This window comes from Taudactylus pleione, unplaced genomic scaffold (assembly GCF_031769625.1).
Source record: "Taudactylus pleione unplaced genomic scaffold, aTauple2 ptg000611l, whole genome shotgun sequence".
Classification (NCBI taxonomy): domain Eukaryota; kingdom Metazoa; phylum Chordata; class Amphibia; order Anura; family Myobatrachidae; genus Taudactylus; species Taudactylus pleione.
In genome coordinates, this window is record NW_028285013.1 from 3,486,365 (window position 1) to 3,500,322 (window position 13,958).

At 44.1% G+C, this 13,958-nt stretch overlaps 1 protein-coding gene across 2 annotated transcripts in view; it reads right to left on the reverse strand.

Annotated features, from left to right (window-relative positions):
- The window catches only part of PTCD3 (pentatricopeptide repeat domain 3), a 63,777-nt gene extending 51,709 nt beyond the window's left edge, over window positions 1–12,068 (reverse strand). The window contains exons 1-7 of one of the 2 annotated variants that reach the window (XM_088454279.1): window positions 11,897–12,068; window positions 10,575–10,612; window positions 7,795–7,837; window positions 4,999–5,044; window positions 4,845–4,913; window positions 3,960–4,064; window positions 2,803–2,926 (exon numbers count right to left, since the gene is read on the reverse strand). In XM_088454279.1, the coding sequence (XP_088310405.1) occupies window positions 2,803–2,926; window positions 3,960–4,064; window positions 4,845–4,913; window positions 4,999–5,044; window positions 7,795–7,837; window positions 10,575–10,612; window positions 11,897–11,961 (490 nt within the window). In that variant the 5' untranslated portion in view covers window positions 11,962–12,068. Of the gene's footprint in view, window positions 1–2,802; window positions 2,927–3,959; window positions 4,065–4,844; window positions 4,914–4,998; window positions 5,045–7,794; window positions 7,841–10,574; window positions 10,613–11,896 lie in introns of both variants that reach the window. The other variant, XM_088454280.1, reaches the window with a different exon arrangement.
- Window positions 12,069–13,958: the final 1,890 nt, after the last annotated feature.

Here is a 13,958-nt window from a genome sequence, read left to right on the forward strand (position 1 = left end):
GAGCAAGTCCACCTTCCAATTCTGGATTGCCAGAATGTATACCGCTGAAAGGGCTGGTAGGAAGCGTTCCGCCAACTGAAGAATGCAGCTAACTTCCTGCATGGTACCTCGACTTTTGGTACCTCCCTGATAGTTGATATAAGCAACTGTGGCCGAATTGTCTGACTGTACTTTTACAGCTTTGGGCTTAAGGGCAGGCTGTGTTTGGCGAAGCGTACGGTAAAGTGCCTGAAGTTTCAGGATGTTGATCGGTAGGGTTGCTTCCCGATCTGACCAACTCCCCCGGATTATGTGATGTCCGGTCACGGCACCCCAACCGTTGAGGCTTGCGTCCAGGAGGGATGACTGGACCCTTTTTCAGGAGGGATGACTGGAGCCACCACAAGAGGGAGTGCCTACCTTCCCGTGACAGAACTACTGTCTGAGACTTTAGATGAAAGGGGGGGGGGGGGGAAGGGAGTCGAACAAGTGCCCAAGGAGTTCCAGCTGCAGGGCCCTGGAGTGGAACTAAGCGATTCCACCATATTGAAGACCGATAACTGCTTCCCCAGAACCCGCATGCACAGTTGAATAGAAACTCTGCGCTGCCAGAGAAACTGCTGTACCAGGGACTGGAGGGAGGCCCGCTTGTCCCTTGGAAGACGGACCCTCTGAACTTTGAAGTCCAGAAGAGCACCTAGATGGAGCATTTCCAGAGACTGAGTAAGGCTGGACATGAGCCAATTGATCGTCCAGTCATGGGTATACAGAAAGGGGAAAGTGAGGAGAAGATACTCCTGAAGTACATCTGGAGACTGGGCCAGTAGGAGCAGGTCATGCACATATGGCAGAATCCGTGTCACTGCCTTGACTTTAGTGAACACACAAGTTACAGTAGAAAGACCAAAAGTCAAAGCCCAAAACTGGAAGTGAACCTTCTGCAGCGCAAACTGAAGAAACCTTTGATGATCATCTTGTATTGGAATATGTAAATAGGCATCCTGGATATCCAATGAGGCCATGAAATTGCCTGGTTCCATGGTCTGCATGATGGAACATAGGGATTCCATCCTGAAACTGGGAAACCTGAGGAACAGGTTGAGTGTCTTTAAGTTGAGGATGGAATAGAAGGAACAGTCTGGTTTCTGAATGAGAAACAGTTTTGAATAAAGTGATGTACCTCTCTGGGGAGGAGAAACTGGGACTATCACGTTGGAGGTCGGCAGATTCCCGATGGAAGCCCTGGCAAGCCGGTGGAAAAGAACTGTACTAGGGGCATTTCTGGAAAGGTAAGGAATATCCTTTGGACACAATGACCCTTACCCAAGCATCGCAGGTTGTTGCCAGCCACGCATCGGTGATGAGCAAGAGACAGCCATTGACCCTGAAAAGTCCCAGGTGGGGCACTCGTCCCATCATGCCGCAGGCTTGTCGGTTGGTTTGGGAGCCTGGCCGCGACATGATCAAGCCTCTCGTCCCCTGGACCTCAGATATTTAGATGAAGAGCCCTGAGATCTGGAGGAAGGTTGACCTCTCGCTTTTCCCTATGGGTGAAAGGAACCCCTTCATCTTGGGCGCTGCTGGAGGAAGGAAAGCAGTCTTAGATGCCGTAACTGTGGCAATGATCCAAGAGAATCTCAATTGTGAAGGGGAGTCTCCAGGGCCTTTTTGGACTCGCTATCCGCCTCCAGGGTCAAAAGCCATATTGCTTGTCTGGCTACTACGGCTGACATCTTTGAAGAGAGCACAGATAGTAGATCAACCTACAGGTTCCTGAGCAATCTGCCCAGCGACCCAGGGCCTTGGCTAACCAGGCAAAAGCAAGGACCGAGCATAAGGAGGCACCCGCACTAGAAAAGATTGACTTAAGGACAGTTTCCAATCTCCTATTCATAGGGTCCTTCTTGAGGGAGACTACATTTGGAATAGGAAGCGTGGTTGACCAACTGTGCAATGTACACATCTACACAGGGAGGACACCCACTTTTCCCTGTCTGCTGGAGGGACAGGATAAAAGATCAAGATCCGTTTAGAAACTAAGAATTTCTTGCTCCGATGTGAGAAAGCCTCCACTAGGAGAACCTTTGGCTGAGCCAGTATCCGCATAGCGAGTGACAAAGAAGATGCTCATGCAGGTTCCTGTGAGGGAACTACCGCAGAGTGGGACTCGTCCCGCGCCTCCACTGAGCATCGATCACAAAGGCCAGTGTGATTCTGTTTCGAACATGAAAAGTCTACAGGAGAAGTTCCCCTCTCCTGGGAAACTTATGCAGAGATTCCCTTGAAAGACATAATGATATGTTCCACAATGCAATAAAACTGCAAACAGACACCCTAAATATATTAAGTGGTTCTGGGGGGGCAAGAGCACATTAGTGGTCCTGTTATTCTATTACTGTAAGACCCCAATTACAGTGCAGTGACTGCTAATAAACAAATAGGTAGGCACACATACAGAAATTACCAACTCCTGATCCGCAGAATTTAACGAATTGTGTTATAGTACAAAATACATAACCAGACAATGAGTAGGTACTTATAAGAAAAACATAAATTGCAGAATTAACTAATTAGCAGGCAGTCATGTGTTATAGTGCAAAATACACAACAACATACAATGAGTAAACACAACAAACACCTATGGGTCAATCCAATTAGCTGCGATGTACTCGCGGGTGCGAGTCATCCTGGCAATAGCTGCACTTTACAGCAGCCCAAACTCGCTCCAAAAGTGCTCGCAGCCTCATAGTGCGTCTGGCAACAGTAAGTTCTCTCTACACCCCAGAAAGGAACATGAGAACTGTGGTTTATCTGGTCACATACCACTCTGAAGAAGATGGTCGAACAACTCTATGGATTCTTTAACTCTTCTAAGCTTGATGCGTTCATTTAGTGCTTCCTCACTGACGCCTTCAATCAGTGGCGGGACATCCTCAGGCATGAGACACTGAAAGATATACCACACATCATGGTCATGGCTAGAAGTGGCCTCCACAGGATAATTACCACCAGTTACTTTAGTTTGGGGAACCCCATAGGTTGCAGTTTAGCAGTATTAGAATTTGTTTGTTCTACTATCATTGGGCTTCTTATCAACTCCGGACTTATCGATAAGCAAGGCCCCATGTCTCATCAAACTAACTACTATATTAAATCTGACTACAGATTAGACGTTGCATTAATAGGTAAAGTCAGAGCTAGGTAGAACCCACCACATTATTGTAGGAGCCTAGACTAGGGATGCCCATTGTTCATCGGTGGTCTATGGCCGATGTCTAGTGGCATTTTTTTTTTTTTTTACATCAATGGCAGCACCCGATGTAAAAAAAAAACCAATGGCAGACATCTGCGCACGCTCAGCACAATGGGCAATGATGCCTTTAAAACATTGATAGTAGAGCCATCATAGGCCATCACCCAAAAAAAAGAAGAACTCCCTCAGCCACGTTTGACAGCCAAACAGCAACATGGTCACTGACATTAAGAGTCCAGTTGTACAGATCAAACGGTTCAAGTGCCATGTTGGGCAGAGCTACAACATTTAGCATGCCTTTGTTTCATCTCGATCTATCAAGTTAAAGCTGAGCAATAACAAAAACAAAATTTATTGACACCATCAATGCCGGTAAGGGGTGAGGTGGTTTGGGCCCGCGGTCACTAGAATAGGATAGGCTACATAGAGGTCTGTGCACAGGGCACACAGTGAGATTGGTGTGAGTGATGGGTGAAGGCGCTGCTGCCACGAGTCTGTATTGCGCTGCTGGTCACCTGGGCCGATCCCGCGACAGGGACTCTATGCAAAGCAATACAACTAGAACACCTCACGTAAAAAAAAAAAAAAAATTTGGCAGAAGCGATTTCATTGTGACCGAAGCCGCAGGCAAAAGCTAGTTAGTAATAAAATACAATAAAGGTGCAAAATCGTCCATTGGTTCTATATAAGCACCTAACTCATCTAATATAAAAATCTATTTACTTACTGGAATGTGGGGCTCGGCGATGTCCTTCTGAAAGAGGTTGGGGTACGTGCTCAGAATGTATTTTGCTGCATTTTTCCCCGATTCTTTGGACATGGAAAATATGTTCTGATCGGAAGAATATACAAAATAGAGTTAATGAAATCCTGAGGTCTAAGAAAGCATCTAACGCAGTGGTTCCCAAACTTTTTTGAACCACGGTGCCCTAGAGTATCAGCATTGTGTTCGTGGCACGCCTAAGTTTGTTATTGAGAAATTCAGACAAAAAATAAGTAAAGTAGTAAAGTGAAGTAAATTGTGCTGACCTGTCATCCTTAGGTTTAGTTATGAGGTAGTGGACAAGTTTGCACTTCTGTTTGTCCACATATTTATATTACATTGGTCATAAATAATTTGATTTGGTGCTGGACCACCAACCTGAGGCACCCCTGCAAGTGTCCTGAGGCACCCCAGGGTGCCATGGCACACAGTTTGGAAACCACTGATCTAACAGTTACGGATATGCATACCACAGTATAAAAATAGTGTAAGCTGCAATGCTAATGTTTAAAAAATAAACCTGCTGGAAAAGAGGCTTGCAGCCTTATAGCTAACAGAAATGTGCTGATAGATTGGTAGATTCACACAGTGTGCCCTATTCAGAGTCAGTCGCAAGTGTAAGTTGAAGCTTTTTTCTGGCACAACTTGCAATTTTTTTTTTTAAACTCCTCATGCAACTTTTTGCCATTTTTGGAGACATTAAAAAAAAAAAAAAAAAACCTGCAAATTGCGATTATGTTTTTCGGACTCTGGATAAGGCCCAGTATGTGTACTTGTGGTAGTAGTAGCAATACGGTAGTAGAGAGAAATTGGTAATTTAAATAAATGACTAAAGGTCAGTTTTCTTACATAGTCTAGGTAGGATTTTGGAATGAGGAAAGGGTCATCTTGCAAAATATAAGCGCTGGATGTTGGATCCTGAAAAATAAGCAGAGGTTAGTAAAAACAATAACCTATGGTTATCACTAAGTGGACGTACATATTTATTCAAAGTATAACTTACATGGTTCACGGTGTATGATAGAGCTTGCAATATGGCTGTTTTGTCCCTAAACAAATAAAGAAGAGAAACATAACATTGATATCTCTGTGATGTTACAACTATTTAAGAAAACAAAACGACATTTAAGTAATGCAAACGACGCAATTTAAACTCACATTATCCTGTTATTTATATACTGCACATTATAGCATGTTATGGTTTATTGAAGGGTTTGCATTTTACATCTTGTTATGGTTGCACTCAATCCCTATATATCTACTCTAAGGTACTTTAGACCCTATAAATAAAGTTTAAACAACAACAATACTAGCAAAAGGTCATGGAACACTGGGCCTGATTCAGAACCGGTCACAAGCGCTGAGCGCCCGCAACCGGGTCGGTGGTGGCCCACAGCGCATGCGCACGACGGAGCCGGCTCCGTCGTACGCATGTGCGAGACCCGGATAGCGACGGGCAATCCGTTACTCCGGGTCTCGCACCATATATAAAGCTGTATGTATTGTGAGGCCACAAAGATAAACGGAATAACAATTATGGACAAAAATAGAATGACTTTGATTAGCCTTTCCAGCTTGTGTAAACAGTTGATTGTGTGGGCTCAATTAATTCTTTGTATCCCAAGTTCTGCTGTGTGCATTTGATTTGTTGTGCTCGGTGATTAGTGGATAAATCAGAGATTAGGATACTAGTAACGTTCAAACAATAACAAAATATTTAATATTTGAGTTATTTTGGCAATGTTTCCTGCATATCTTGGACGAAAAAGTCTGCTTACAAAATTACTTTGAATTCATTCTTATTAGGTGTGAGAGCTCACGTTTAGACCAATACTCTCCCAATGAAGCAGGTTACGTGCGAAATGCATAGAGGTTATGTCTACATTCATCTTGGATAAATTACAAGTCAGCTTTAATATGGGACCAGAAAAGCAATCCACCACAGATCTATTTAGAAAAGCTATTACTTTGGGCAAATTTACACCTATAGGCAATGTTCGTAAATAAGCCACAGTCTCAGTGATTGAGTTATGTCACTGAAGGATGCCGTCTGTACTTGCAACTGCTTCATAAGATGTCCACTAGAACTAACTATAAACCCTTGAAACTTCTAGTTACAGTCAGGTGCATAAATATTGGGACATTGACAGAATTTTCATATTTTGGCCTCTATTCACCACCACAATGGCTTTGAAATGAAACAAACAAGATGTGCTTTAACTGCAGACTTTCAGATTTAATTTGAGGGTAATTACATCCAAATCAGGTGAACGGTGTAGGAATTACAACGGTTTCTATTTGTGCCTCCCACTTTTTAAGGGGCCAAAAGTAATGGGACTATCAACTCAAAAGCTATTTCATGGACAGGAGTGGGCTATTCCCTCATTATATCATTATCAATTAAGCAGGTAAAAGGTCTGGAGTTGATTCTAGGTGTGACATTTGCATTTGGAATCAGTTGCTATCAACTCTCAATATGAGATCCAAAGAGCTGTCACTATCAGTGAAGCAAGCCATCAGTAGGCTGAAAAATCAAAACAAACCCATCAGAGAGATAGCAAAAACATTAGGTGTGGCCAAATCAACTGTTTGGAACATTCTTAAAAAGAAAGAACGCACCGGAGAGCTCAGCAACACCAAAAGACCCGGAAGACCAGGGAAAACAACTGTGGTGGATGACAGAAGAATTATTTCCCTGGTGAAGAAGAACCCCTTCACAACAGTTGGCCAAATCAAGAACACTCTCCAGGAGGTAGATGTATATGTGTCAAAGTCAACAATCAAGAGAAGATTACTCAAGAGTGAATATAGAGGGTTCACCACAAGATGTAAACCATTGGTGAGCCACAAAAACAGGAAGACCAGATTAGAGTTTGCCAAACAACATCTAAAAAAGCCATTACAGTTCTGGAACAACATCCTATGGACAGATGAGACAAAGATCAACTTGTACCAGAGTGATGGAAAGAGAAGAGTATGGAGAAGGAAAGGAACTGCTCATGATCCAAAACATACCACCTCATCAGTGAAGCATGGTGGTGGTAGTGTCATGGTGTGGGCATGTATGGCTGCCAATGGAACTGGTTCCCTTGTATTTATTGATGATGTGACTGCTGACAAAAGCAGCAGAATGAATTCTGAAGTGTTTCGGGCAATATTATATGCTCATATTCAGTCAAATGCTTCAGAACTCATTGGACGGCGCTTCACAGTGCAGATGGACAGTGACCCAAAGCATACTGCAAAAGCAACCAAAGAGTTTTTTTAAGGCTAAAAAGTGGAATGTTATGCAATGGTCAAGTCAATCCCCTGGCCTGAATCCGATTGAGCATGCAATTCACTTGATGAAGAAAAAACTGAAGGGAAAATGCCCCAAGAATAAGCAGGAACTGAAGACATTTGCAGTAGAGGCCTGGCAGAGCATCACCAGGGATGAAACCCAGCGTCTAGTTATGTTCCAGACTTCAGGCTGCAATTGCCTGCAAAGGATTTGCAACAAAGTATTAAAAAGTGAAAGTTAGATTTAGGATTGTTTAGTTTGTCCCATTACTTTTGGCTCCATAAAAAGTCGGAGGCACATATAGAAACCGTTGTAATTCCTACACCATTCACCTGATTTGGATGTAATTACCCTCAAATTAAATCTGAAAGTCAGCACTTAAAAGCACATCTTGTTTGTTTCATTTCAAAGCCATTGTGGTGGTGAATAGAGGCCAAAATATGAAAATTCTGTCAATGTCCCAATATGTATGCCCCTGACTGTACTTGTAAATATCATTGTACACAGACATGTACTGACCAGGTCTTCTTCCGGGGAATGTCTATCTCTTCGACGGCTTTAACTTCTTGAAGACGAAAACAATCAGCAACAGCCAAGCACAAATAAGTCATAGTTAGATACTTTGACACATTATGAAAATGTAACATACATTAGTACATTTAGAGGGGTATTCAACATGAAACATTAACTTCACTGTCGAAGTTAACGTTTCATATCGGAGTTTTTACCTGCGTTAAAGTATCGGGCGCGCTCCCGCTTATACCCGTATTCAATATAAAATTAACGAAAACGGGAAACTCCGAAGTTGGATTTGCGTAAAGTTACGAATTTTTCCTTAAAAAAATTGTAAGACCCCCCTAAAGTAGTAAAAACATGGGGGAACACTATGGGTACCCCCGTTTTAGCCTTTCATTGAAAGTCGGGGATGTAGATAGCCGCAGCAGGTGTTTTTTTCCCGACATTGAAGAAGTGATGCAGAAGAGCGTTTTCATTTTTTTAAGTGGTCCCATCAAATTTGGGGTACATGAAAATGGGTACTAGCATATTTTGATGTCCCTAAAGTAAGTTTTTAAAAATTCTGCAATTGTGCACCTGCCGCTATAAATTTATTCTAGAAAACACCTGCCGCATACTTGCAGAATAGCCCTGAACCTATTTCCCTATTGTTAAACAATTTTTTCCCATTTTTTTTTTTAACCCCAATTTTTAAATTTATTTTTTGGGGTGTCCCTATTTTTTTTTTAAACTTTTTTTGTCACAGTTCATTTTTAAATGTCATTTCCAGGGGTGCAGGCTATTTTTTTTAAGCCTGCATCCCTAAACCCCAATTCTGCACTTTTTTTCGACACCTATTCAATGGTGAAAAGTTATCCCCGTTTTTTATCAAAGACTTTTCAAAACTGCGATAAGTCTTTGAAATTGAATACGGTGTAAAAGTCAAACCTGCGATAATGACGTCAAAAGTGCGATATTAACGCAAAAACGATGTTATCGCTCCCATATTGAATACCCCTGTTAATATCTTGCAAATTAAATGTCTGGTTGCAACAAAAAACAAACATATAGTGGAGAAAAAAATGTCAGCAAAAATTTAAAAGGAGGAGGAAAGCTCTGCAGGTGAGTAAGGACTAATTGAGCTAATTGGAAACTTCCAATTGCTTAGTCATTACGGGGGTGTCAAAAGTAGTCCAGAGCAGGTGGCGACAATTTTTCCTTAAAGTATGGATTTTAGGAAAAATGTAACCTGCTCTGGAGGCGCTCAAAAAAAAAAAGAAATTGCACCCAATTGAATATCAAAAATCCTGCACCTGCGGTAAAAACTCAGGTGCAAGCTTTTTGGTACACTCGCACCTAATTGAATATGCCGCTATATGACCATAACAGTATGTACGTACAGTTTACAAGCTATTTATCCCATGATTACAACTTGCATAACTGGTTACCGACAGGTGGATATATTGGAGAGTTGGCAAGACGACTCTGGTTGCTGCACAATAAAGTTCTAATGTAAAATAATGCTTCTCCATTATGGGGAACGCCTACTTTTAAGTCACTCGTAAAGCGATGTTATCTTGATGGCATGTGTGGTAACTATGCAGCTTGGCGCATGGGCAAACCCAAGTCTTCTAGAGGGAGATTTCCAGAATCTGAATTTTGCAGCGAGTGTGGCCAACCTATGATGAGGGCATCTAAGTGCACATTGCTCCCCACATCATGCTAAGACGCCTGTATCTTCTTGCCGGCAGCTACTCTACATTGTCCGGTGAGCTGATTCGAGTGCTCATATCACACACTCACCAGACTTTATAGGAAAAGCTGCTTATACTGGGCCCGCACGGCAGCTCCGTTCCGACCCATATACTGCACATTGCTGCAGCAGCCCTAGTGAAGTCATATTTAATACTACTGCTACTGTGGTCAAAATATGAGCTGCTGGGCAGGGGAGTTTCCGAGCAACTGGAAACCCCCCCCCCCACCATGCATTTGCTATGCTGCAGGAAAGCCAACTCAGGCGATAACCAGTCAGATCAAGTCCAATATGGCTACAATGATCCTGTTGCTTGGATCAGTCCATGTGTAGAGAGATAACAACCAATCTGTCCGCAGATCAGTGGGTGCCCCTCCTTTTGATAAGATACAGCATCTCTACCCTCACAGAGTACTGTGCATTGAGACTTATTAACAGGCACCTATCGGGGTATTGGTGTAGTAATACGAAAAAGTGTGTTGCATGGAGCGAGCACTGTGACCATCCAACCATGTGTAATGTGTTACACCATCCCAACACCACGACCCAAATAACTACACAGTATATTCCTTGCAACACTACATGGCACGACTATCCTTGGCAGAGACCCTAGTAATGCCAAAGGCTGGGAAGTGGCTAAAGATATATATAAATGTGACTGTCAATTGAACACAATAGTCTTATCGCCAATGCCGTCTTAATGCTTTAGGGTTCACAGCTGCTAATTGTGCTTTAATTAGTAAGAATTAGAGCAATGTGTTGTCTAAGTTACTGCATGTATGTCACACGTGATAAACTCCTACTACTAACAGGATTCACAGGGCAGGTCTGTTTCTCAGGACTATGAATAAACCGTATTTCTACCAGTATGCCTACATTCTATCTGTAGAATCCCACCTCTGTCACTGGAAGAGGAGGGTAGTGATGAGCGATTGCATGGTGCGGATGGTAAATGCAGCAACAGCCACTATTACTCTCCCCCCCAACTCATATATGGGAAATATGCACTCACATGGAGGAGGCTAATAATATAAGGATTAGGGACCCTTACCTGATGCTGCATGCTGGCTACTGGATCTACACAGGCACCTATAAAAAAAGCACATATTAGTACACACAGACAGATCTCACTATGGGCCTGATTCAGCAAGGAACACAGTTGCAAATACGCATGCAATCGCCCGATTATTTCGTACTGTGCATGTGTATGCATCACAGTGTGCGTGCACAAACCGGTCACTGCGATCAGTACTGCAATCGCAGTGACTGCACAGACCCATCGTAGAGTGATTGACAGGAAGTGCCGTTTGTGGGTGGTGATGGTCGGGGAGATGCAGGCGTGCCAGTGCATTTGAACGCTGTTACAGGGGCGTGCATAAATTATCCACTGCGATGCCCTACGCAGCCTGAGGCCTCATAGCGTGCGCTGAAGTTAGCAATTCCGGAGTAAGGTCAGGGATTGTGCAAGTGTGTGCGAGGCTGCGATTGTACCGATGTTTTCGCATTCTTGCTAAACATTACGGATGTAAGGTAAAGTGGGCGTCCTTATGTAGTGCAGCGGCGGCATAGCGATCGCAATGAATTAGCATACTATCGCAGTTGAACTGCCTGCGTAATCGCTATTGCAATAGCAGTTGTGTTCCATAGTGAATCATGGCCCTATGTTCTATAGTAGCCTCTATATCAGACCGCTACAGAACACAGTACACATACATGTTTACGTCACTTCACACACACGCTAGTTACATGCCTCTATAAATAATAGTATACGTGGGTGTGGACTGATGAAGTGCAGGAAAACAGGGTCATCGTATAAAAACTCTCTCATACATACAGTATTATAACAGACATATGATAGGGGACTGCTGATGTCCTTCAAATGTCCCTGTATAATTAGCCCAAGTACTGAGCCTTTACTTTAGAGAAGGTTCTAAAACTCCCATATGAGAGCTCCCTCTGTATGTAGCGTGTGTATGTAGTGTGTCTATGTAGTGTGTGTAGTGTGTCTGTATGTAGTGTGTGTGGTCATTTCCTAGTGTAGTGATATTATTGCTGTGCACCTGGGCACTACACACACAGTCAGGCTGCACTCCACACAGTTCTTCCTGTGTGGAGTGCATGGGGTGACCGTCAGCCCATAATAAAGCTGTGTGTTCGGATCATGTGTACAGTACCTCAGGCCATGTTATTTGGGTGCCTGTATTTCTGCACAACCTGCTGGGCATAACTACATACCAGGGCTGTGCAGCATGTATGTAGCAGCACATGTCATGTGCAGATCACCCCCCTGGCTGTATGCGCTGCACCGAAGAGGCAGCTTCTTATATTCAGACCATTCCCATCACTATATGTCACCCTGAGCCCGGCTCCTACCTGAGCAGCAGGGTCGCGGAGCACGTCCGCAATGCCCGGAGCCGGCTCACACAGGGCAGCGCCATTGTCGGACTGCACCACCGAGGGCGGATTGGGGGGGGGGGTGACTCCGGCGCCGCCTCCCCTTCCCGAGATCCCGCCCCCAGCGTGTGTCTCACTCACTGTACTGCACACTGCTGGGCTGCTCTCCCAGCTCACCCCTGTCCCACCTACAGCCTGCTGGTATTTCCCGCTTTAGGGTCATACACATGACATAGGTCAGGGGTCTTCAACCTTTGGCCCTCCAGCTGCTGTGGAACTACACATCCCAGCATGCACTGCCACCGTTTTGATATAACAGCATGCTAAAACTGTGGCAAGGCATCCTGGGATCTGTAGTTCCACAGCAGCTGGAGGGACAAAAGTTGAAGACCCCTGACATAGGTTGATCTTGAGTATAAATTAGTGCAATGTGGGGTCTTTGGCAAAAAAAATTGCAATTAATTGCAAAGTCCCTCTTTGCCATGACAATTAACTTAAAATCCCCAAAACAAAAGAGGCGGGTTTTAGGATCTGCGGTTAGCAGAGCATCTTGGTTGTGTTAGGATCTGTGTTTAGCTCTAAAGCTGGGCATACACGTCCAGATAAAATGTCTGTAAGACCGACAGACATTTTATCTGGCAGCCTGCCAACCGCAGATGTCCGCGGCATACACTGTGAGATTTCTCACAGTGTATCAGGCCGACATCTGCGCTCCACCCCTGGGGGAGGAGACATTTCCCTGTTTCTTCCATGGTAAGGAACACAGGAAATGTCTGTCTGTCGACCGGGGCTGGGCATACACAGCCCGATGCGGCCGACAGTTTACCTGTCAAATATCATATCGGACGGGCATGCTGGACAATCCAGCATGCCCGACAGAGCAATACTTAACTCTCGGTCGCCCGCACACACGCTACAATTATGGGGAGCGATCCGCGTATATCGGGCGGATCGCCCCGATAATTGTAGCGTTTATGGCCAGCTTTAGCCTGTCATGACTGTCTGTCTGTGTGCTGATCTCATGTGTTCATTAATTACTGTCTGTCTGTGTGCAGTATCAGCTGCACGCTAATTAATTGTCTTGTCTAGTCTATCATTAGGGAGGCTAAAGGGGCCTATCCATTAGCAGATGTTTTTCTGAACAATGAAAGACAAAAGATATCTATTTAAAAAATCCGGTGGCTGTGCTGAAAGATATGTCATGTACATGACAGATTTTTGCAAAAGACGAACGATGAACGATATCGCATGACATCATTCAGGGAGTGGATTTTTTTCTCTCCAGTGCTTTGTAGCTGCTGTTAATATCGTTCGTCGTTCACCGCATATAAACTGCCAGATATTTCTAATATCTGGCAGCTATATGGGATAATTGACCAACATGTTGGAAAGACGAAAGATAAAATTTATCGGCCGTGGGAGTGCGCATCTGTCATCATTCAGGGCCTGTCCATTAGCAGATAAATTGAATGATATATCGTTCAGTCGTTCAATTTATCTGCTAATGGATAGGCCCCTTTACAGGGCGTGCTCAGATTGGGCCCTGTATCTGTTAAATTGCAGCCAGCCCTTCACTCCATGCCGGTGATAGAGTATTCGTGTTTCCGGCTCTGGCTTAGGGCCTGATTCAGAGCTGCTCGTAAGCGGCCGCTCGTTCGCTCCGAGCAATGTTTGACCAACTGCGCATGCGTACGGATCGTAATACGCATGCGCGAACCAGGCAGTGCGGCCGAAAATCGTTTGTTCGCTAAATAGCGAATGCCTGCTATTTTGAGTGACAGGAGGAGGCGTATGTGGGTGGTAACAGGGGAAGGTGCTTGAAAACGGGGAGTGGAGATCCAAACGCAGGCGTGCTTAAAGTTCAAAACGGGCATTTTAAGGGGGTGCATAATTAATACAGCAGCGTCATTGACCACGTCACTGGGTTATTTTATAGCCAGAACTGCTCGCAAAATTGTGGTAGCAAAAACCAACCACAAGAATAGCGAGCAGTTCATACCCTGGTCGATGTACTCAATTAATCTAATAAATAGCGGACATG